The sequence below is a fragment of the Aquarana catesbeiana genome, linkage group LG13 (assembly GCF_042186555.1).
Source record: "Aquarana catesbeiana isolate 2022-GZ linkage group LG13, ASM4218655v1, whole genome shotgun sequence".
Lineage (NCBI taxonomy): Eukaryota > Metazoa > Chordata > Amphibia > Anura > Ranidae > Aquarana > Aquarana catesbeiana.
In genome coordinates this window covers 79,547,260-79,572,620 of record NC_133336.1, presented here as the reverse complement: position 1 = coordinate 79,572,620, position 25,361 = coordinate 79,547,260, and the positions used below count along the sequence as shown (strand labels likewise).

Sequence of the window (25,361 nt, the reverse complement as noted above, 5' to 3'; positions counted from 1 at the left end):
GAGCAGCGTAATGACGAGTCCTCTATGAATGGTTTAGGATCTAGCAGTTACAAGATACACTGCATGTACAGAGAACATAATGTAAGTGTGTCATGTATCACTATGAGGTGACATCTAATGAGAAAAGAGTTGCCTTCTGCTGCCAAGTTCAACAACTCTCCAATTCATCACACTCCTCCACAAAGTCAGCCCTGCAGCTAGCAGACGCTAAGGACATTTCACCACATCTTCCTAATTTCAGGGTGACAGTTAATCGTTAATATTACTCCAAAAGCTGCACATGTTAAAGGACAAAGTCACTTACATACAACATTGTAACAGTTAAAAGAAGAAGAAAAAAAAAGCAGACATGCAAGTTTGATTGTCTTAAGAACTAAACTGGTTAAAACGGTTTAATTTGTAAATATATATTTAAAAGAAAGTAAATGTTAAATTATGATTCTTTAGTTAACCTGCTAAAACAAAAAAGTATTAAACACGTCATATGCATTAAAAAAAAAACACAAAGACATGAACACCGAGGAGGAACTGCACATGGCAAGATTTAGAACCTTTGTACATTCTGGCATCCTACAATGGAGAGGACCGGATAATATTATGCATGAATGACTCACATGTACCATCTGCACTTTGCCTCCTGTCTTAATAAATCCCTGTCCTTTTTATTCTGCTTTCAGAGGCTGACTAAGAACTTAAAGAGAACCTGTCAGCTGCAGCTGTATTAGCCTTTTAATTTTTGAAGTAAAAACATCTAAACGCTGTCAAACAGATACTGGATTGGGGCGGATAAAAGGTTCTCTCCAACAGAAATATCACAAAGATGTTTTATGTCTGACTCTATTAATTCACTGGACAATATATTAAAATGTGGGACCACCAATGAGCACTGAACACTGCATATGCTCAATTTTAGGCCTGGTTCACACTGTTGCGAGAAATGCTCCGACTTTGGAGCACTTGTCGCATCAGAAGTCAAACCCTATTCTGTGCAATAGAACTGTCCTAATCGGTGCAACTTAAGTTGCTCAGACTTAGAAAATGGTTCCTGCACTACTTTTGGTCTGACTTTGGTGCGACTTGCATTGACTGCTGTTAAAGAAGACGTCGCATGCAAGTCGTGCAAAAGTCATGCTGGAGTCCGATTGCAAATTCGTGGGCCATGTAAGCCCGGGCTTAGGGATGACAGCAATCTTTCCACCTTCCTTTGATATCAGTGCATCTGTCTTCCTTAGTAGACAGGAGTTTTGGCCCCCATTAAACAAGGCTTAAATAATTTCATACAAAAATTTTAAAAAAATCCGCTATAGATATATTGTGCGTTTCCATTCACACAGCATAGCTAAAAAAAAAAAAAAAAAGTATTTTATTGTTATATTGTATGCCTAAAATACCCATATTTCCTATATCCAACTCAATTTCGCTACTTTAAATGTAATAATTTTTAAGCTTGCCCAGCTGAATTTAAACATGCCGTCAATCCTCCTATTTAAATATGAATCTACTAAAACTGTATACCGATAAAGCTATAACAGCATAATCTTACAATTGTATCAACCTAAGAGTTTGTCACTGAAATCCTTGACAAAACTGACAAGTTGACTGCTCTCTCTCATATGCCTGTCAGTGAAAATGACGAGACAGATGCAATTATATGTGGATAGTGACTAATGAGCAAAGCATTTTAACATGAGGGAAGAGACATTCAAGAAGTCTTGCACATCGTGGCTACTGTTATTTTAGTTAGGAAGTAAAAGTTCACCAGGTTCCAATCTTTGCTCACATAAAAAAAAAACTAAACAAAAAAAAAAAAAACACAACATTGTTCTGGGTAGGAAGTTCATTCAATCCAGAGTCGTCCAAGCTTCCTACTTGATTTAGAAATATATTCAGCTAAACTTAGCATTATTGTCAAAAGTAACAAAGATCACTATTAAATTTAGGCACTTCATGTCATGGCATGGAAGCTGCGACATTGAGAGAGAAATGGGGGCTTTAAATTGATAAACAGGACAGGAAAGTATATGAAACATAAAAACACTCAAGCTTCTCAATGCAAGAACTTAAAATATGGACCCATAAACACTTTCCTAAAATATATTAACAAGGCTCCCTACTTATTTGTTTATTGTGTCTTTGTCTGCGCTTCAAGAAACATCCAGCAAATACAAATGATTTTTGAACTTTCTTGTAATTCACTGAGGGACTAAGAAATTTAGAAATTACTGGGTTCGTAGGTTATACCATCACCTCCAGGAGGTTGGGACACTAGCAAACTTTGTTAAGACAGCCCCCATATATCCCTGCCTTCAATCATCTTGCCACAGTTTTGTGGACAATAAAGGCCACCAACACAGAGGGGTGGGACCTGTGTCACTCAAAGAACTTAAGGAAAAAAAAATGTTACAGCAAGTACAAAAAGCTTATTTTCGTTATCCATTAAAGGACATGGGCATTTAGAAATTGTTTATACATTTGGGATGTTTAAAGCAGTCCAAATAAGGGGCAGCCAAACTTTAATCATCCAGCTATGAATAAGTGCCATGATGGGGCGTGAAACATGTTAGCTATCTTTCCTGTTCCTCCCTGTACATGAGGTGACTGCATTTGGATTTTATTTCTTCATATCAATAAAGATGCCTTCTATGGTGTGCGGCCGTCCAGGATTTTTTTCTTTCCGCAAGCTTGTGCAGAGCCAGCACCTGTGAGTTCCATTAGGGCAGGTGTCTTGATACGGATTTGAGAGATTGGAGTGGCAATCTTTTGCTTAAGGGGCAGCCAATACCCACTGAGATCTCAACAGATGTGGCGTTCCTACTACTAACAGAATCTTGAGTAGACCAGAAGATACATCCATTAAGGGGAGTGTTTCCAGGAGGGAGGTAGGGATAATTCCCATCCTGGCTAGAATCTGACCAAGAGATTCTGGGACTTCTTGGTCTGAAAGACCAGCTTGGTGCCTTGCCCATAATGTAGACTAACTCAGAGAGAGAATGAAAAGGATTAAAAAGACCACACGAAAATGTGGGTCAAATTAAATGGAAAATTTTCCAACAATCCCACAAACCCCAATGAGAGATGCATGTGAAAAATGGTCTAGATATAATAGGGAAGGGTCAAATATCCACAGAGATTGTAGATGATGGGACCCATAGCTCAACTCAAGTGTAAAAAAAATTTAGAAAACAACTCTCTTCACGAAAGGTCTTCTGAGTGGTACACAATGAGAATACCGGGAAAAGGCACTAAGGTGGACTTATGAATAATACACAAAGGGAATGTCATGAAGAGGCACTAGGGTGGACATAAGGGTCACTGCCATGAGCAAGGTCCAGAACCACTGGAGGTCACTGAAGAGTCAGGCCCCTATTAGGGAAGGAAGCAGTAGGAACTGATCCCTTGAAGGTCAAGAGATTCCCCAGGAGAAAGATAGGGTTGAAGCGAATCAAGCACTGCAAGAGATACAACCATCCATGATGGAAAAGGTCTCCCCTGAGAGGAGAGCGAGATCAAGTGGGATACCATTCCCAAACACAGGGCCCTACCAAAGTAGAATACAGAGATTCCAGGGTGCATAAACCCATTCAAATCCAGGAAAATGCACAGTGGGATGCAGTAATAACAGAAAGTTGAGGGGCAACTAAAGAAGGTTTAAGGGTCTTGAGTGGACACTAAGGTGAAGCCCAAGCATCTAAAATGTTAAGAGGTAAACTAGCAAGAGACCCAATAGGATAAACAAATGTTCTCAATCTGAAAAGTGGGAGCACGCCTTAATGCAGAGGTGACCAGATGAGACTGGGGACTTCAGGCCTTAGGATCTTTCAGCTTGATGGGGAAGTAGACTGAACGCATGAGCCATTACTGAGGTAGTAGAAAAAGGATAGGGTTCTCTTCTCTCACCCACAAATCTCCTGCATTGAGACAGGCTCACACTCGACTACCACAGAACATGGTTAAAGGAAGATCTGAAAAGATGCTTTCCTTTAAAAGGTCAAGTAAATTTGATGTTCCTCGTGCGTATCCATTACATCTGAGGGGTATAGCTGAAGTGTCCTAAGCATATGAACAGACAACAATCCCATGCAAAGCACAAGCATAGATGCTTGTAAGAGACCATCACAGCTGAAATACAGGGCTCCAGATACTTGTCCAAAAGGTCCAGGAGGCTTTGTCCTTGAGATGGAGGGTCCCCTATAGTTGATCCTCAGTGACATGAATTTACAGGGGACAGAGAGACACTCTGGATACTTGAAACAGATTTAAATAGGGAGTCCAGTTGTCCATCAGTGAAATCTTCAAAAGGATTTTGGCAGTACTCTTGTTAAGGTGCATGTGTCTATAGTGAGACTAGAAGACTTATTAGTAAATTCAAAGGGAAATCGCCCCTTCACATTGTCAGAAGGGACCCAAGATTTTATAGTCATTTATGATCCCTGTAGAGGAAGGTTTCAAATACTGAGTGCAATTGAAAGGTCTTCGAAGCTGTAAGAATTCTAAAAGCCCAATGCCTGGAACATCTGGCCCCAACTGCAGGGTAAAACGTACTGCATTAATTTAATAACAACGATTTAATCAAAGTAGTATGGACTTATCTTGAAAAACTATATTTCAGCCAAGACGGAGGACTATCAATCTGAATCAGATATAGTAAAAGGGGCCTCAGGCACACTTAGAGCTAGAGACCCAAGCAGGGTCAGAATTTGGCTTTACCAAGGATGGTGTCAGCACTGCACGGTGCAAATCCAGTCCCAAAATGAGGCAAAGCCTCGCACACTCACAAATCCATGTAGCTGAATTTGATAAGGGTCCCAGGCGGCTGGAGGTGACCTTGTCACCGGTAGCCTCCCTGGCGGTTTTCCTGAGTGTGGCTCGGGGTTAAAATTCAGCACCATTAGCGGTAACCCCGAGCCACACTCGGGATTACATTGCAGGATCCTGGTGCCTCCTTACTTACCTTGTCCCCGGGATCCTGCGATGTCCCCCGCAGTGTCCGCGGGCTGTGTCCTCCTCCGAAGCCTCTCTGTGCCAGGCTCCGTTCCCTGCGAGCGTCGCGACGCACGGGGGCGGAGCCTGGCGGCAAATTAAAAAAAAAGTAAAAATCATAACACATACAGTACTGTAATCTTACAGATTACAGTACTGTATGAAATGATTTCACATCCCTTTTGTCCCCAGTGCTTTGTCCCATGCCCTGCATGCAGTTTTACATGATATACACTGTTCTTTCTGCCTGGAAACTGGAGATTGTCCATAGCAACCAAAAAGTGTCCCTTTACGTCAAAAGTGGCTTTAGACCAGCTAGAAAACAGCGATAATAAATTAGAACACTTGCAGAATTGAGCGATAGTGAATCGTGGGGAAATTTATTTTATTATTATTTATTTTTATTTTTTTTAATTATTTATTTTTATTTATTATATTATAATTTATGTTTTTGTGTTTCAAACTTTATCATACCCGGGATATCTACTAGACTCTTGTTTGGACAGATTTAAGTGTGTTATTGTTAAGATTTACAGACCTACAATATAAAACGCCAAATTTCCATGCAAAATAATTGTACCGCTTTCAGCACCTAAAATCCGAAATAATCATACCGCCAGGGAGGTTAAAGGGCAGAGGAGCAAGACCAGATGATCCATAAAGTGTTTCAGAAGCAGGAGCCACAGCGGGAAGGTGCTACCACTAAATGGCAGAAGAAAGCGCACAGGGTGCGTAACAGTCCACCTAGCAGATGTCAGCTCTGTTCCCTCAGTTTTAACCCTTAACGCAGTAAGATGCTGGTTGCAGGAATTTGAAAATGTCACTTAACGGTACCAACTGTGAAGCAGCTCCCAGTTCTTCAACCCAACCGGCCTTACTTGCGAAGCAATTCCTCAGCTGTTTGGCTAACAGAGTATACAAAGGTCTGAAAAGTGTATCAATGCAGAAACCAGTGCTCACAGGTCACATTTCAGGCTAGCCCCACAAATCTTCCAGTCCAATGGGGTCCAGGTACAGCCTCCAAAGCTATTGCTGAGGAAATGACGATCCAGAGAAGGACAAGTTTTGGCATAATTTTTGAAGACTTGAAAACAAAAAATAATCTGCATTGATTAAAGTGGTTGTAAAGTCAGAAGTTTTTTTATCTTAATGCATTAAGATAAAAAACCTGTGTGCAGCTGCCGCCCCAGCCCCCCTAATACTTACCCAAGGCCCATCTCTCTCCAGTGGTGTCCGCGAGCACCTCGGCCATCCAGGACTCGCCTACCGATTGGCTGAGACACAGCAGAGGCGCAAAGCTGCTTGCTGTGGGGGCACTCGACAGGAGCGAGGGGCCAGGAGAGCCAAAGAGGGACCAGAGAAGAGGAGGATCTGTGCTGCCCTGTGCAAAACCACTGCACAGGGCAGGAAAGTATAAAAGGTTATTTTTTTTCTCTAAAAACAACAAATGAGACTTTACAATCACTTTAAGGAAAAAAAAAAAAAAAAAAAGGGAAATATTAGAGTTACAGTAAATTCCATTTCAGCAGAACTAAAGAAAAAAGACGTTTAACCTCCCAGGTAGTACTGAATCGGGCCTGGGCAATGTTTTTGGATTGCCAGTGTTCTAACCTCCTGTACATGACAGTATAACCCAAATGTCTAAGAATTTCTAAATTCTCATGTCCCTCAAAAGATGATAAAAAACCCATCATGCTTCAAATTCTAGTTCTGATTTTGGCTATATATATTATGGACAAAGAACACTACAAAATTACAGTAAGACATAGGAACTATGAGAATCTATCTTTAAATAAGACTAAAATTACATTAACCTTAATGGATACTATGGATTAATTCACTTTAAACATCACTATTTTTTTTTGCGGCTTTTTTAAGCAGAATCATGTTAGACACATATATTAGGGTAGTTTGCTCATAACAAGCTAGCTGCCAAAGTATAGGAAATGTAATGTTAACAAGCATTCCAGCCAGATAAAATCGGAACTACTGTTACTGCCATGCCATACATACAACAGAATGCCTTTTTCTAAGAGATTAAATGACCTTTCATAATTAACAACCATCCTACACTTTTGACAGTTTAGGTTCTTGCACATAGTCATATATATTAGAGGTTTGGCTGTAGAGAATAAGCTTTTTGTTGTGGCTCCTGGAAGCTGCAGTGTATTTTTGCCCATAGACACTGTATAAGTTATGTGGCTATGTGCACACTACACCTGCACAGGAACATTTTTCAGAACAGCCCTTAATGGATTCAGTTTGCACATCCCATTTCTTTGCCTTTTAAATACTAAAGCACAACAGTTTGTCTTAAAATAAAGTCAACCAATGTAAAAATCACACAAATTTAAGACAAAATACATACCGATTTTAATCTTTTTACTGCATCTTCACAAATGTGCATGCCCCGGGATTCATCTACTTCCACGTGTCCTAGGTACTAAAGGAGAAGGATAAAAAGTATGGTTAATGTCTGAAAGCAATCAATTCTGTGAAAATAAAACATTTTATTCAGCTTTAAAGTGTATGTAGACGCTAAATTAACATCTCATATTCTCTTGTTTAAACCTAACTCCAGGTTTAATTTAAAGTGGTTGTTAACCCACTCTGATAACGTCATATAATCTGTTTCCTAAGGATATGTGCTCCTGTCTGTTTTATTAAAAAAAAAAATGCTGGCTATACCTGATTTCAAAGTGTCGCTCTGCACTCAAGTGACCGGATGGCTCTCTCCTCTCCCCATTTGACAGCTGCAGTAGGCGGGCGGGCCCCAGATTCCCCCGCTAAGGTCAGTTGGGAGGAGAGAGCCAGCCGGTCACGTAAGCGCTGCTATGTAATGAGGTATAGCTGGCATTTTTGTTAAAAAAACAGACAGGAGCACATATCATTAGGAAACAAAGAAGATAATCTAAGATATTAAAAGTAATTTCAGCAGCAGGAGGGAAGGGGGCAGGCACTTGACACAGAGCAGACAAGCTGGGAGAGGACATAGGAGAGCTGCGGATGACGGAGGCACAAACTGACCATGGTGTTCAGGCTCAGCAGCCATGATAAACCGTGGTCAGTTTACAGGGAGGAGGGCAGAAACTGTCAGGACAAGCCAGGTATTTTTAGGTGATAGGGCCAAAATTACACAGCACAAGCACTGTGCTGTATAACATGCTTTGAAGGAACAGGATTTATTTTAAATTTTTTTGTTAGGGTAACAAACGCTTTAACTTTAAGGCCTCATGCACACTGGACGTTATATTAATGTTATAAAAATGCCAGTAGCTTTGCAGTGAGTTTTTTAAAGTTTTTTGCAATAGCAGTTAGCGTTTCTTTTTTTTTCAATGGATCAAAAATGTTAAAAATAAAAAAAAAGTGAGCCGCGTTTGAATGTTTATTGGCGTTTAACGTTAAGAGCGTATTTACAGCTGAAAAATGCCTCTCAGAACCCACTAGTTTTGGGGGTGAGGGAGTTTACAGCCAAAAACCACCCCAGCCAAAAACAGATAACAAACAGCTTACGTGTGCATGGACACATAGGATAATATGCTGGAGAGTTTGATTGTAGAAAAAAACATCTGAAGCCAAAAACAGCAGCTGTAAAAACATCCAAAAACATCCACTGTGCATAAGGCCTAAAGTGTAAGTTCACCTTTTCACAAAAAAATGAAAAGGTGAAACACCACCCTACACCCTCCCCACCACAACGGTCCTCCCTGCACTGACCTCCAGGGGATTTGAAAGCCTCGCTCTTCTTACCCTTCTTTCCTTAGGGCTTCCAGGACAAATCAAAGCAATTCTGACTGGTCACATGGTGGCAGGTGACCACTTTGACCAATCAGAATTGCAGTTCGTCACTATGGTGTGATAAGAAAGGGAGGGCTTTAGTACTTTAAAACATAAGACAAATGGGCAGGTCTGCCACCAATTCTTGCAATTTCTGTCCACAAAAAGCCATGTGGCATTTCACAAGACAAAAATTAGGAGTTGACTGCATTTCTAACTAATCAACTAGTATTTTTTTTTTCTGTAATTACAGGGTCTTTAAAGTCTGGAAAAAGTTAAATTTACTAAATTTACTAAAATTGCATTACATTTGCATAGCACTTGCACAAAAAAACTGACACCAACTGCAGTGCATAACTGCAGCTGAAATCGCTTGCAAAACTAATTGCCCTAATGTTAACAATGGCTTAAGCTTTCAGAATTAAGGGGGGGGGGGGGGGCAGTGGTGTGATTTACACACATTGTAAATGCATAAAAATACAGACCAGTAATGCAGATTTTTTTTTTGTGATCTGAATATAGTACTAGTTTACCAACATTTATGTGGCTGTGTGCACAAGCCAATTGACAAAGAACAATGGACTGAATTCAGATCAGTAAAAAAATTAATGCCTGAATGCTTTAAAATGTTGCACTTTTGGTGCATGAGTCCTCATGCAATATCAAACTAGCATTGAAAGCATGGGACAGAGAAATACCTGAAAAATATCACCCATGCAATATTTATTTATCCATGTGAAATGTTTGAAATAGACCTACAGAAGGTATAAAAGTACACAGGGTAATGCATTCATGCTGATTTAATGTAGTGCAAAATTTAATTGTTAGAAAAAACAAATCTAGAATGTGTTTCTTCACAAAAGCATAAACTAAAGTTAGCCATAGATGGCTTGCAAATCAGCTGGTTCAGCTGAATTTCGGTCTATCTATGGTTGTTGCTGTTCAAGAGGAGTCAACCTAGTAATGAACTCAAAAGAGAGGTTGTGTCCATCATGTCAATTGACTGGGGTGGGGGAGAAGGAGAAAAGGAGTTACATTTTCCATTTCATGGATTTAGAGGATGAGAATTGAATCCAGGATAACTAAATCTTTAAACTTGTCCCTGGAATCTAATGTCGGAAGTTTTTCCATTCTCACGATATCAATAACTGCATTGACCCATAATGTCAATGCAGGAATTTTGGACATTTTCCAGAAAGTGGGCATCAGGTGTTTTGCGGCAGTTAAGTAGTATTTTAGAAGTCATGATTTCTGGAACCCAATGTTCGACGCTTGGCGAGGGTAGATGTTTTCGAGGAGAACCTTAGCAGCGTCCTCTTTTTTTTTTTCTAGCAACACCTCTAATAATGTCTTCCAAAGCTTCACCAAAAAGATGGCCTCCCTTAAAGGGTAAGCATATGAGGTGTCTTTTGTATGCAACCTAAACATATTTGCATGTAAAGAAAGCAAAGCCATCCTGGAAATTTGTGTGGTGACCACTAGAAAAGGGTCAACATGGTGAAGTAAATCGCTGAAGGTTCTCTGATAAAGCAGGATCCTGAACAGGACCATGTTGGTTGCACATGTTCCAGGTCCAGGTGGCTACATTCTAACAGACAAGTTAGCGATTGTTGGGTGCTGGACCTGCCAGCCTAAAAAGCAAGAAAGTTTCAGTTTTTCTATGCAAAAGATCCCTAAAGGTAAAAAGATACCTTTAGGTGAAATAGTTAGATGTTTATTCAAATATAAAAGACGGGTGAATCTGTCCATTTCACAGTAAACCCTGTATTTAAAAGTACCTTGCAAAAGTATTCACCCACCTTGGCATTTTTTCTTGTTTTGTTGCCTCACAACCTGGAATCAACATGGATTTTTTGAAGATTTGCATCATTTAATTTACAGAACATGCCCACAACTTTGAAGATTTTTTTTTTTTTTTTATTGTAAAGCAATAATGTGAACAAATAGGACAAAATAACAGAAAAAGTCCATTTGCATAACTATTCACCCCCCTAAAAGGGCCACCTTTTGCAGCAAATCACAGCTCCAAGTCGCTTTGCATAAGTCTCTATGATCTTACCACTGGGATTTTTGCCCATTCCTCCTTGCAAAACTGCTCCAGCTCCTTCAAGTTGGATGGTCTGCGCTTGTGAATAGCAATCTTTAAGTCTGACCACAGATTTTCTATTGGGATTGAGGTCTGGGCTTTGACTAGGACATTCCAACACATTTACATGTTTCCCCTTAAACCACTCAAGTGTTGCTTTAGCAGTGTGTTTGGGGTCATTGTCCTGCTGGAAGGTGAACCTCCATCCTAGCCTCAAATCACACACAGAGCGGTACAGGTTTTGCTCAATATCCCTGTATTTAGTACCATCCATCTTTCACTCAATTCTGACCAGTTTCCCAGTCCCGACTGCTGAAAAACATCCCCACAGCATAATGTTGCCACCATCATGTTTGACAGTGGGTATGGTGTTCTTTGGGTGATGTGATGTGTTGAGTTTGTGCCAGACATAGCGTTTTCTTTGATGGCCAAAAAGTTAAATTTTAGTCTCATCAGACCAGAGCACCTTCCTCCATAAATTTTGGGAGTCTCCCACATGCCTTCTTGCAAACTCAAAATGTGCCATTTTGTTTTCTGCTGAAGGTAATGGCTTTCTTCTGGCCACTCTGCTATAAAGCCCAACTCTATGGAGCATACGGCTTTGTTGTCCTATGTACAGATACTCCAGTCTCTGCTGTGGAACTCTGCAGCTCCTCCAGAGTTACCTTTGGTCTATGTGCTGCCTCTCTGATTAATGCCCTCCTTGTCTGGTCCATGAGTTTTGGTGTGCGGCCGTCTCTTGGCAGGTTTGCTGTTGTGCCATGTTCTTTCCATTTGGTTATGATAGATATGATGGTGCTCCTAGGTATAATCAAAGATTTGGATATTTTTTTTATAACCTAACCCTGACTTGTACTTCTCAACAACATTGTCCCTTATTTGTTTGGAGAATTCCTTGGTCTTTATGGCAGTGTTTGGTTAGTGGTGCCTCTTGCTTAGGTGTTGCAGCCTCTGGGGCCTGATTAAAAAAGATTTAAAAAAATTTACCTAAAGGCTGTAATGTAACAATATAGGTAAAAAGCCAAGGGGGTGAATACTTTTGCAAGGCACTGTATAAGACAGAGTTTTGTGAGGATCTTTGAAGGAGGGAAAAATCCTGAACCTGTATAGCACCCTGCAGCTAAACACAACACACTGCACTAAGTGTCAAGGTGAGTGCCCATGCAGGATCCAGTGCCCGAGGCCATCCCCACACCGTACAGGTCCGAATTTTTTACTAATCTGGATACACAGCTTCTGTAAATATTGAGGTTGATTGAAGAATTCTTAGGAAAAATAATAAAAGTAGCGAGGCTCTTTTTCCCTGGGAAGAAGAGGTCCACCATCTACATACACTAGACCAAAATGGAGGACACACAGGAGTGAGGGAGGGTTAGAGGGGAGGCAGCTCAGTGGGTTTGTCCTCAAGAGCTTTGCCAGTGGACAGTCACCTGAAGGTACGGACCCATAACCCATGGTCTATGTCTGTGTACTATACAGAACAATTAAGATATTAAAATTCCACATTTTTCTTTAAAATCACATGCTTCCACACAGTATTTGGGCAGTTGTAAAGCACTATATCTGTACTACTTTTTTTTCTTCTCATGTCTGAAAATTCTGCATGCAGTGCACTGATGTAAAAGCAAGGCAACTTTATGCCTTGCATGCACATTCGTGCTAAATTTTAAACTTTGGACTGCGAGGTATCTTTAGCATAGTTTCAGTGCAAAAAAGAGGTAATATTTAACAGTATTTTCATTTCCTCAGTGCAAACCACAAAGAGGGGTCTACCTGTGGACACAAGACAGATTATATAGTGAACCCATTATAAGTAAAACAAGCAGAAAAACAGTCAAATGTATGCTCTGGTTATAAGTATTCATCTTGAGAATGCAAGTAAAATAGGAAAGTATATAAAAGGCACAAAATTGGGTTGATTTACTAAAAGTGGAGAGTGCAAAATCTGATGCAGGTTTGGTAGCCAATCGTCTTCTAACTTCAGCTTGTTCAATTAGGCTTTGACAAAAAATAAATAAACAAATAAAAAAAACAGGAAGCGGATTGGTTTTTATGCAGAGTTGTACTAAATTTTGCACTCTCCACTTTTAGTAAACCAACCCCAATGTATCAATCTACCAAGAATATAAATAAATACGTTTTACCGTGGTGCAATTACCTTAACTTGAAAGCTACATTTTCCAATCCTGACAGATTCTTCATCCGTTTGCCATTGATGGGGTCGGCTAGCCTCTGGAACATACACATCTTTCTTCCGCCGAAAACTCTGACGAAGCTTGTTCATGTTTGACAACCTTAAGAGCGCATAAAATTTTAGATTAGACTGTAAAAAAAACAGTCTTGAAAACAATATTTTTAAAATGTAAAAAAAAAAAAAAAAAAAAATGGTTTCTAGCTTTTTTTTTTTTTAAATGTACTTCCTGTCTACAGGCATATACTCCCAACACTCTAAAGACCTACTGGTAGGTTAATTGGCACACAGAAAATAGTTTACTATGTGTTTGACCACACTCTGTGCCCTCATTGGAGAGAGATGCTCACCCTCTGTACAAAGTTTATAGATCTTTCCGGAATCACTAGTCATGTGACCAAACTACATCGGAAGTCGATAAGGTGGAAGCAAAAAAACATGCCTGTACTGTAGGAAGGCATCTGGTAGAGGACAGGGTCTCTTGAATATAGGCCATCTTTAAAAGTGGTTGTAAACACCAGACATGAAATATGGGCACAACATGAGGCAGTGAGTATAAGAAATATGTCTATTACAAAAATGTTAAAACCACACATATAATAAAACAAAAACACCCTCTACTAGACAAAGGTCAATACCCAATTACAGACATAGAGGCATGGATCCTTTCAGTGAAATGGTGAAAAGCAGGGGCGTAACTACCACCATAGCGACCCATGTGGGCGCTATGGGGCCCGCAGCCGAGTGGGGCCCAGTGAGGATAAGAGCACCGCTGGCACAGTCTCCCAGCCAGGGGAAGAGAGAGGAAAGGAAGAGGCGAGCTGTCCGTATCAGCAGAGAGCTGAATTGCCCGATGTAAGAGCTTTCATTAGAACTTTCAGTGTTCCCGGGGCTCACGTCACATAGCTCCACCTTTTGGCCCGGTGCCTTTGATAGACAGAACGCTGATCCAATGCGGGGCATGTGACGTCATCAAAGGCGTCGGGCCAAGAGGTGGGGCTATGTGACGATGAACCCCGGGAAGATAGGAAATTCAAATGAAAGCTATTACAGCGGGCAATCCCGCTCTCTGCTGATCCGGGTGGCTTGCCTCTTCCTCTGCATAGGTGGGGCTGTATGGGGCACAGGCAGACCAGGCTGTATGGGGCACAGGTCACGCTGCATGGGGCACAGGTCACGCTGCATGGGGAACAGGTCACGCTGCATGGGGCACAGGTCACGCTGCATTGACACTAGGGCAGCTGTTGGGGGGGGGGGCTGTTTGCAGGGGGGCCCCATACAACATTTTGCTATGGGGCCCTGCTATTTCTAGTTACGCCCCTGGTGAAAAGACCATCAACATGCAGAAAAGGCGTAGCTAATTATCAAAAGGTCAGGTCCATGAATTCCTCCATGCTTGCTTGTCAACGCATTTTGCATCTAATTACTACCTCAGGACATACTGGGTAGGTGGTGTTTCACCTTGAAGATCAGGTAATGGGTGAGACCACACAAAACACAGGGAGAGAAAGTCAGTCTTCCCAAAGAGCGGGAATCCAAGTATTAAAGACGCTCAAATCCCACATAGGACACCTGGACCGGTGGAGATCCACCCTCCAGGGCAGGCTGTCTCAACCTTTTAACACTAGAGGAACCCCAAAAAATAATTTTCATGTGTCGAGGAACCCTTACTAAAACCAAATCATCAGGGCTCAATAGGAACAATGCTCCTGCTATTGGTGGTCAATAGGAAGAATGTCTCCCCTTAAAGTGGTAATCAGAAAGCCACTCTTAAAGACAGCTAAAAAGATATTTGGTGTCATGCTGCTGGCTTTGCCAAGTGGTGCTGAACCTTGAACTCTGTAGGCATTATCAAATAGGTGGTTCATCAGCCACAGGTCAAGGAACCCCTAGCAACCTCTGGAGGAACCCCAGGGTTCCACGGAACCCTGGTTGAGAATGGCTGCTCCAGGGTGACCAAAAAAACCGGCAACTCTATCAAAAGTAAAATATCAGTCAAAGTTCAGTGCGGGGGTGGGTAAGTCAAGCACAGGAATCCAATTATGGGTATCATAGATAGTATACCCCTCAAAAATGGAGCTGCCTCTTTGTGTAATCCTGAATAGAGCATGCTAGTCACCAGATAAGGGTAAGGAAGCCTTGTAATAGTATATTGGGTATCCCCCACTTGGGACATCACTAATGGAGCCAATTAAAAACACCAGATAGGGTAGGAGCGTCTTAAGAATCCAGATAGCGGGGGATACCCTTTTCTCTGAGAAAGTCCTAGTTACTCTTTCAATCCTTTTTCTCTAACATTTGGATGTTGGCATAGTGGGGGTCCTCCCTTGTCAGACATGAAATATGAACAAGGCATATCTTTCTATAGTGTGTACCTGCCTCAATTAAAAGCACTAAGTGTCATTTATGTCTGCTGCTTCATTCCTCTATCTGTAGGAGTCCCTTCTGCCAAGTTTTCCTGACACCAAGAGAAAAAAAAGTGACAGTGGACTTCTCTTGACTGATGAAAGATCATAAACGTTGTACAATGTATCTTGAAACCTGAAATGCACAGAAAAAGGACATCCTTAGGGCACCTTTTCTAATTAGAAGAATGTTAGTCTATTTTGCTTCCCTATCAAGTGCACAAAGGATTGAAGCATGATATCTCCTTACTGTAAAGTTAAAAATTACAGAGCATCCACAAACTGCAAGACTAATATCACATCACAGATGTACAAAAATCTGCTGGGATAGCACACACACTCACTAGCCAAGGAAAAGCTGAAAAGAAAAAAAAAAACAAAAAAAACACAACACTGCGCAAGAACGTCTGGACTGCTCAGCAGGCTCATTGTGTATGGCTAATGGTGTACATCAATCATTTATTTCGGATAGCTGATAACAAAATTACAGATTTTTTTGCTAAAGACCAATAAAAGGAAAACCTGTATTTGTATTAACTAAGCACCCATATTTTCAATATTTAGCTATACTTTCAGAAAGTACCCATATGGCATCAGAGGAAGATTTGATTCATCACTGGACCACTGCCATGTGTACAATGTGTGAATAATCAGAACCGACCAACAACTAAACCCCAACAGAATCACATTTCATTTGCTAAAACACCATAAGGGGAACCTAAAACAGCCCTATTGGTATTTTTCTGGAGGCAATGAATTTAACTACCACCTGAGCCTAATTCAGGCAAGCATTTACTCTAGTGTCCTTAACAATAGCGACATATGCAGCAAATTCAGGCAGTTCTTTCTACCGTTACTTTAAAAAAATCTATCACTATGGCAGCAACAAATTCTTAAAGAATTACTGCCAGTTCTCAGATTAGGAAACTGGCAGTAATAAAGATCAACACTAAGCTGGCGTACAGAGGCACACTAGTACTCAGAGCCGTGCCTGCGTTAGGAAACTCATGTATGTGACAGCTTCCCGCACAGTCCTCTATCCCTGGCTCCATTCAGTTGTTGGCCAAGATATTCCCTGGCCGAAAGAGAAATGTAAAAAACAGGGGAAACAGGTGATGGCAATGCCTATATTTGAGAAATGACTTGTCAATGAGCGGGTGAAGCGTGATGGGGAACTGAGAGAACAGGGGTCATAGTACCTGTGTAGTGTGAGTACCTGAGTGTTGTCTGAGTAGTGTGTGTGGATCGTTAGTACTTGTGTATTGTGTACTGTGTACTTGTGTATTGTGAGTGCACATAGTTCTGCAAGTGCGCAGGTCTGCGAGTGCACGTAGGTCTGCGAGTACCTGTGTATTGTCTTGTTGAGTTTTAGTGTGAGGAAGCTAGTTAAGTAATTTGGACAGGGTATAATCCCCAATAAATTTAATAGGTACGATGCCCGGCGGGTGTGGAGAGGCGACTCGTTGTACATCTTGCGGCATGTATGCGTTCCTTGTTCATCCGATCGAGGGTGAATACTGCTGTGCAAAATGTAAGCGCATTGTTTCCCTGGAAGCCCAGGTTCTGAATCTGGGGAAGCAACTGTGAGCACTGAGAAGTCCCTCCGTACTAAAGGAGAGCCAGGAACATACACGGCAGGTGCCAGAAGGGGCCAGCACAGAGGCGGGAGGAGACAAAGAGGTGCAGGCACTAGCAAAGAGTAGATGGGTGACAGTCAGGAAGGGTAGAGGGGGAAGTGCCAGGGAGGCTGATCCAGGGCTGGAGCATCACAATAAGTATGCTCCATTGAGTGACATTGGTGAAACCAGTCAGGGACCAGCACTACTGGAGCTGAGGGACTCTCCTAGCTGCCGGGTGCCGAGAGAAGAGCTCCTCCAGGTAAGGGGGGGGGGGGGGGGGGGGGGTGGGGGGGGGGGGGCGAAGGGAAAGGAAAGACAGATTCTGGTGGTAGAGGACTCAATTCTTAGAAGGACAGAGGCCAATCTGTAACAAAGACCTGAAGTGCTGAATGTTTACCGGGTGCTTGGGTTCGGCATATCATGGATCTGGTGGACAGATTACTGGGAGGGGCTGGGGAATACCCAGCTGTCATGGTGCACGTTGGCACGAATGACAAAGTCAGAGGCAGATGGAGTGTCCTAAAGAATGATTTTAGGGACTTAGGAGCTAAATTGAGGAAAAGGACCTCCAAGGTAGTGTTCTCAGGAATACTACCGGTACATCGAGCCACACCAGAAAGGCAGAGGGAGATTAGGGAAGTAAACAAGTGGTTGAAGAGCTGGTGTAGTAAGGAAAGGGGTGGGGGTTCCTGGAGGACTGGGCCGACTTCTCAGTCAATAACCGGTACTATAGAAGGGACGGACTGCACCTAAATGAGGAGGGTGCAGATCAGCTGGGAATGAAGATGGCCAAAAAGTTAGAGAGGTTTTTAAAGTAAACTAGGTGATGGGGGGGTCCAGAGGTAGAAATAGTCAGCGTGGAACATATTCCAGAGGGTAGTATTGGGGGCATTAGTGGTAGGTTGACCAAAGCACATAAACCCAAGGTAACTATAGTAGCAAGTCCTAATTGCAATCTCGGAACACCCAATAAGAGGATAATATGCGACCGGTCTAAACTACGTGGCATGTTCACCAATGCCAGGAGCCTGGCGGACAAGATGGGTGAACGAGAGCTACTGTTGTACGAGGAGAATTGAGCAGGCAAACCAGAAAGGCATGTGGCCACGCACCAGCAGGCCTCTGACCAGTGGGCACCCTGTGCGCGCGCTCTACAACATATACAGGTGACAATTGCTGCAGGCCCAGGAGTTGTTTGAAAAAGGTTTCAGCAAACACAACAGGGTTCTGGCCTTCTGCACCCTCAGGGAGCCCGACCACCTGCACATTGTTGCATCTGAGGTGGTTCTCAGTGTCTTCTGAAAGGGCCATAAGGATTTTAACCTGTTGTTGCAACTCAATCACGGATTGCACAGTCGAGGCAGTTGTATCCTTCACCTCTGATATTCGGTGCTCCGCTTCAGTGAGGCGGCCTCTAAATTTGTCCACGTCTTGTCTTATTAGCCCGCATTCAATAGTCAGGGTGTCAATTTTTCCCTCCACAGAGGACCTACTGTCTGCTATGGCCGACAGAATCATTGCGTTGGATTGTTCCCCAAGTGACTCTGGGTCCGCCTGCGGTCTTGTAGAGGCCCCCTCCCAAGCCAGTGGGGCAAGAGCCGCCATCGTCGGGTCCGTCTGTACTGCTACAGATGCTGGAGGCACGGAGGTAGTGAGCAAGATGGCCGCCGCACGTGTGTCCGGTGGTGAGCGACGGGATGTCTGGGCAGCTTTCTTGGAGACTCTGCATATGCCTGTCATGAAAAGGACGGTTGCGTCCCTTTTAAGAGTTGATGGTTTGCAGAGAGGGAGGCTTTCATGCAGCGACAGTAGAGATCTCTAGCTGGTGCAGTCCTGTGATCCCACACGGAGGCCCAATTGAGACCGGCTGACAGCCCCGAGGTGCTGTACCCGCTACCTGTCACCCTCAGAGACTCTGTTGTTGGGTTGGGGGTGTGGGACTGCCGTTTTCTAGCGGGTCACAGTACCCAGCTGAGAAGGCTGTAGCAGGCCCTGTAGGTTTCAAGATGGCGGCAGGCCGCGGGTGAGAGGAGCCGGCCGTTTGGAGCCTTCCAGGTATCCCTTGTGCTGGACACTTAATCCTTCCCCTCCAGGGATGCTGCTGCAAGTGGTTAAGTGTGGGGCAGCCGCCCGTTCTGTGGATCGCGGCACCCGGGCGCGGATGGTGGCTGCCTCGGGTGGATAGAGAGGGCTGCGGACAGTGCAGCCACACAGCTTCAAAATTCAGGCTGGGGCTGAGGCAGATGATGCCCAGGGACAGACAGGATAGTTTTGGAGGCTCACCAGGTAGCTCTGTGGGCAGGATGGCAGTGGATAACCCCCTCCGTTCTGAAGGCCTCAAGATGGCGGTGGCCTCGGTGGCCGGGCTTCAAAATGCAGGCTGGGGCTGAGGCAGATGATGCCCAGGGACAGGTAGGATAGTTTTGGAGGCTCACTGGGTAGCTCTGTGGGCAGGATGACAGTGGATAACTCCCTCCGTTCTGTAGGCCTCAAGATGGCGGTGGCCTCGGTGAATGGAGAAGGCCGTGCAGCTACACAGCCCGGTGACCAGGCTTCAAAATGCAGGCTGGGGCTGAGGCAGATGGTGCCCAGGGACAGGCAGGATAGTTTAGCGGGTAGCGCTGCAGGCAGGATGGCAATGGATAACTTCAGGATGAGCGTAGCTCTGTGCCTGCACGTCTTCCTCGGCTTACATCCGGACACGCCCCCCCAGGTTCCAAACTTCTTCCGTTTACAGATGGAGGCCACTGTGCTCATTGGGACTGTCACGGAACGTCCCACACTCCGCTTGAGTGCTTCCGTCAGTATACCGCTTCCTAAGTTCTGGAACACGAGTCCAATGGATCTGGCTATAGGAACCCCCAAGAACTAGACAACACCAGTCTTGGAGTACATCAGAACTAACTTTTTATTTGAGATCTCACACACATTTATACAGCAGGGATGACTCAAAGCTAACCTAATTAACATGAGCTAATTTACTACAAAATGTACCCAGACCAGATGACAGACTTGTGGGCACCGAGCTTCACACATTAATATAAACACAATAGCTGGAGCTAATTACAATTAACAATACAAACAAGAATCTACCCCCCTCCTCAGCCTAGACCATTCGTCTCCTAGCCAGTGCTGGTGGCTGTGATCAGCTCTCTCAATTAACATAAACACAGGTTGATGACACCAGCATCTCCTCACAGGATGTGTCCCAACAGAATGAATCAGTCTTATCAGCAGGGGGCTGCTGGAGGAATCCCGCCTCCCTCTTCAGGGACACAAATCTACAGTAAGGAGTCCCCATACAATATATACACGACTGAGTCCGATTAGTACAGTTCAGCCTGGATTTCTCATTCACCTCACAAAGAGTATTGTTTCATTGAAAATCCAGGGCCCATAATCAAAAGGCAACAGGCTTGCATACAGTCCTCTCCAACAGCCTCTGTTCTGGCTAGGTCTGTCACAGGGACCTTCAATGCTGCAGAATTTTTTTTGTACCCTTCCCCAGATCTGTGCCTCGATACAATCCTGTCTCAGAGGTCTACAGACAATTCCTTGAACTTCGTGGCTTGGTTTGTTCTCTGACATGCACGGTTAACTGTGGGACCTTATATAGGACAACAGGTGTGTGCACGCCTTTCCAAATCATGTCCAATCAACTGAATTTACCACAGGTGGACTTGAATCAAGTTGTAGAAACATCTCCTGGATGATCAGCAGAAACAGGATGCACCTGAGCTCAATTTTGAGTGTCATGGCAAAGGCTGTGAATACTTCTGTACATGGGATTTTTTTTGTTTTAATAAATTTGCAAAGATTTCAAACTTCTTTCACGTTGTCATTATGAAGTTTCGTTTGTAAAATTTTGAGGAAAACTATGAATTTAATCCATTATGGAATAGGGCTGTAACATAACAAAATGTGGAAAAAGTGAAGTGTTATGAATACTTTCTGGATGCACTGTATTTCATTATCACAGTGAATATTTAACGTGTGAAATTTCCAGAAATGATAATGAGCACTGCCAACACTCACATGTACCCTATTATCACAATTAATGTGCGGATCAGTCTTGTTGCCAGTGAATACTGGGACACACTGGCACGCTGTCTGCAATACTGGGTTAAAATGTCATTGAGTGGGGGAGATGGCTAAATCAGCAAAAACTCAATTCAAAGCGGTTTGTGCAGGTTTTAACAATAAAAAAGAAGAAAAAAAAATATGCAGGAATTTTCCATATGGCTAGAATTAAAATACTGACATTTCTGTGTATGAAAGACACTGTTTAAGAATTGATTATCAGCTACCAATAAAGGCAAATTTCACATTATTTTAGTCACACTGGCCTTGGGCAGCGTCCGTCTCCCACACCATCCAGACCATAGTGTATATTTTCTACTTTGTGATCATTAACTGGGTCAGTTATGTGCTCCAGTGGTTCTTTCCTCCAATTACCATATCTAAACAGTTGCCTCTCTGAACGCCGTCTTATTATTGCATATTCATTTCATATGCCCTTGGCAGCATAAAAACAACAAGGCTGTAAAACAAATGTAATCCATTGTGGTACAGTACTGATTACAAGAGTGTGTGTGATATACATACACACATATACAGTATCTCACAAAAGCGTGTACACCACTCACATTTTTTAAATATTTTATTATATCTTTTCATGTGACAACACTGAAGAAATGACACTTTGCTACAATGTAAAGTAGTGAGTGTACAGCTTGTATAACAGTGTAAATTTGCTGTCCCCTCAAAATAACTTAACGCACAGCCATTAATGTCTAATCTGCTGGCAACAAAAGTGAGTACACCCCTAAGTGAAAATGTCCAAATTGGGCCCAAAGTGTCAATAGTTTGTGTGACCACCATTATTTTCCAGCACTGCCTTAACCCTCTTGGGCATGGCATTCACCAGGGCTTCACAGGTTGCCACTGGAGTCCTCTTCCACGCCTCTATGACGACATCACGGAGCTGGTGGAGGTTAGAGAGCTTGCACTCCTCCACCTTCCACAGATGCTCAAAAGGGTTTAGGTCTGGAGACATGCTTGGCCAGTCCATCACCTTTACCCTCAGCTTCTTTAGCAAGGCAGTGGTTGTCTTGGAGGTGTGTTTGGGGTCGTTATGTTGGAATCCTGCCCTACGGCCCAGTCTCCGAAGGGAGGGGGATCATCCTCTCCTTCAGTATATCACAGTACATGTTGACATTTATGGTTCCCTCAATGAACTGTAGCTCCCCAGTGCCGGCAGTACTTATGCAGCCCCAGACCACGACACTCCCACCACCAAGCTTGACTGTATGCAAGACACACTTGTCTTTGTACTCCTCACCTGGTTTCCGCCACACATGCTTGACACCGTGTACTTGTACCGCTTAGGAGATATTTACATTACATGCAGCCTGTGACATCACTGGTGCATGCGCTCTGAAGTAACGGCCACGGGTGCCGTTCCCTCCGAGCCCTGTGCCATGAACGGCGGCTCTCGTGCACATGCGCAGGAGCAACGTCATCACGGATCTTTCACTACAGTTTTTCATTACAGCCAATAACCTAAGTTTTTGTTATTCTGACCAACAAAACATACAGCACTCCAAGTAAAATACAGCCCTGGCCAAACATTTTGAGAATGACACAAATATTAAATGGATCTGTCAGAAGTTACTATGATATACTGAAGTATATTTACAAGCATTTCATAATGGTCAAAGGCTTTCATTGACAATTACATAAAGTTTATGCAGTCAACATTTTCAGTGAAACAGAGTATTGGTAACTGTAAGCGCAAACACACAAGTCCATATATAACAGGAGATATAAAGGGCTGAGAAACTCAGTCCATAGGGGACAGGCTGGAAGTTCAAGGGTTAAGTGGTAACCGGTAATGTAATGGTTAAAGTAGGCTGGTAGGCTAGGCAGCTGCTGTCCTCAGAGAGCTGGCTCTGTGATGGATGAGAGAGGGGTAGAGAAGGAAGCGCCACCTGAGTGTAGTATTAACAAATGATGTTTAATGACACCAGGTAAAAACACACTTACAGTATAAAAACATATAAAAGGCTCATCTGTATTAGGTATGTGGTCCTCGGTGTTCCCTTTGATCCTGTGGTGGTGACGCTGCAGGGATGCTGGGCTGCAGAAGGTGGATTACCAGTCGGGAGCTCCTTCTGTGGCCATCAGGAAGAGACTAGAGGCCGGCGTGGAGCGTGCATGACGTCACAGGTTGTCATGCACGCTCCACCTAGGCCTATTGAAGGAGCGGTGGCTCCGAGCGCGTAGCCTTATCTCAACCTCCCTGCTAGCCCTCCTCCCTGGACGATCCCTCCCCTGGATACCGAACCCAGAAGCAGACGGACGACCTGTGACGTCATGCACGCTCCACACCGGCCTCTAGTCTCTTTCTGATGGCCACAGAAGGAGCTCCCGGCTGGTAATCCACCTTCTGCAGCCCAGCATCCCTGCAGCGTCACCACCACAGGATCAGAGGGAACACCGAGGACCACATACCTAATACAGATGAGCCTTTTATATGTTTTTATACTGTAAGTGTGTTTTTACCTGGTGTCATTAAACATCATTTGTTAATACTACACTCAGGTGGCGCTTCCTTCTCTACCCCTCTCTCATCCATCACAGAGCCAGCTAAAGTTATATAGCACATATAATAATTGAGATGCTAATTATATTGTAATGGAATGTTATTAAAAATAACCTTTCCTTTTCAATCTGCTGCCACTGCAATTTTTTGAGAATGCATTGCAATATGGCTACATGGAGTAGTTCTGTACACAGAGTGTGTACTGACCACCCCCAGAAACATAATTTCCTGCTTGTGTGATTGGCTCACCAATATTCCCATAAATCTGCCTAAGATACAAGTCAGATTTCAGGCATCCCCCACAAATCAAAAAAAAAAAAAAAATAATTTTTTGGAGAGATACTTTCAAAAGGAAAATGTCTAAAGGAATGCAGGCCCAACAGATTTCCTCATTAGTGCCCTGCAGCTGCACACCTGACAGTTAAATTATGAAACCACTCTCATTAGACCCACTCAATACAGAGGCACAGACAAACACACATGCATTACTTCAGAATAACTAAAAGGTAGGAATCTGCAACAAAGATTGTTATAATCCTTGCAATGTAAATAGATCACCCAGAGGGGAATGTTTTTTTTCCCTCAACAAAAGAGTTATACTTTAAGGATTGCCCACAAGTTCACAATGGGATTAAAAGGAGTTGTAAAGTCTCAAGGTTTTTCACCTTAACGCATTCTATGCATTAAATTTGAGTTCTATCTGTCCCTTTAAAAAATAAAAAGTCAGCAGCTACACATACTGTAGCTGCTGACTTTTAACATTAGGACACTTACCTGTCCTGGAGTCCAGCGATGTTTGCACCGCAGCCAATGTTTGCATCGGCTGGCCGGGTGCTGCTGCCGCCATTGCAGGTAAGGAAACCCGGCAGTGTAGCCTTTGGGCTTCACGGCCAGGTCCCCACTGTGAAGTGCGCTGCACTCACTGTCTCGGCAGAAGGGGAGGGAGGAGGGGGGGCCGAGCTTCTGACGCAATTCACCATGGCCCGGTCTCCCGGAAGTGGAGACAGGCTACCTGTAAAAAACAGGTACCCGCTCTCCCCTCCCCCACTGAAAGATGCCAAATGTAGCACCGGAGGGGAGGAAGAATCAGATAAGCAGAAGTTCCACTTTTGGGTGGAACTCCGCTTTAAGGTGAAAAATCCTCTGTGCTGCAGCTGCCCCCCAGAGCCCCCCTTTTTCTTACCTGAACTCAATTGTTCCAGCAAGGAGCACAAGCCCAGCAGCTCCAGTTGCTGTCTCATTGGATAGACTGATAGCAGTAGGAGCCATTGGCTCCCACTGCTGTCGATCAAATCCAGTGACACAGGGACGGGGCCGAGTCCTGCTGTCTGTGTCAATGGACACAGCAGCAGGACTCGGGAGTGCGCCCGCATGGGTGCCCCCATGGAAATCAGCTCTCCGTGGGGACACTCACCGAAGAGGAGGAGGAGCCAGGAGTGCCACCAGGGACCCCAGAAAAGGAGGGAGGATCCGGGCCGATCTGTGCAAAACCCTTACACAAAGCAGGCAAGTATATGTAGGTTTAATTCATGGCTGTGTTCTTAGGCATAACGGTGAGTGGGCCCACTCCCTTGGCTTAGATGCAACCACACACATGAATGGTCTCAGGATGCTTTACTGTTGGCATGACACAAGACTGATGGTAGCGCTCACCTTTTCTTCTCTGGACAAGGTTTTTTGTGGATGCCCCAATCAATCA

At 43.6% G+C, this 25,361-nt stretch overlaps 1 protein-coding gene across 6 annotated transcripts in view; it reads right to left on the bottom strand.

Moving 5' to 3' along the window:
* NUMB (NUMB endocytic adaptor protein) overlaps positions 1-25,361 on the bottom strand; it is a 175,212-nt gene that overhangs the window by 35,974 nt on the left and 113,877 nt on the right. For all 6 annotated transcript variants that reach the window (XM_073608895.1, XM_073608896.1, XM_073608894.1 and 3 more), the window contains 2 exons: positions 13,002-13,137; positions 7,349-7,423 (listed from right to left, as the gene is read on the bottom strand). In XM_073608895.1, coding sequence (XP_073464996.1) covers positions 7,349-7,423; positions 13,002-13,127 — 201 coding nt within the window. In that variant the 5' untranslated portion in view covers positions 13,128-13,137. The remainder of the gene's footprint in view (positions 1-7,348; positions 7,424-13,001; positions 13,138-25,361) is intronic.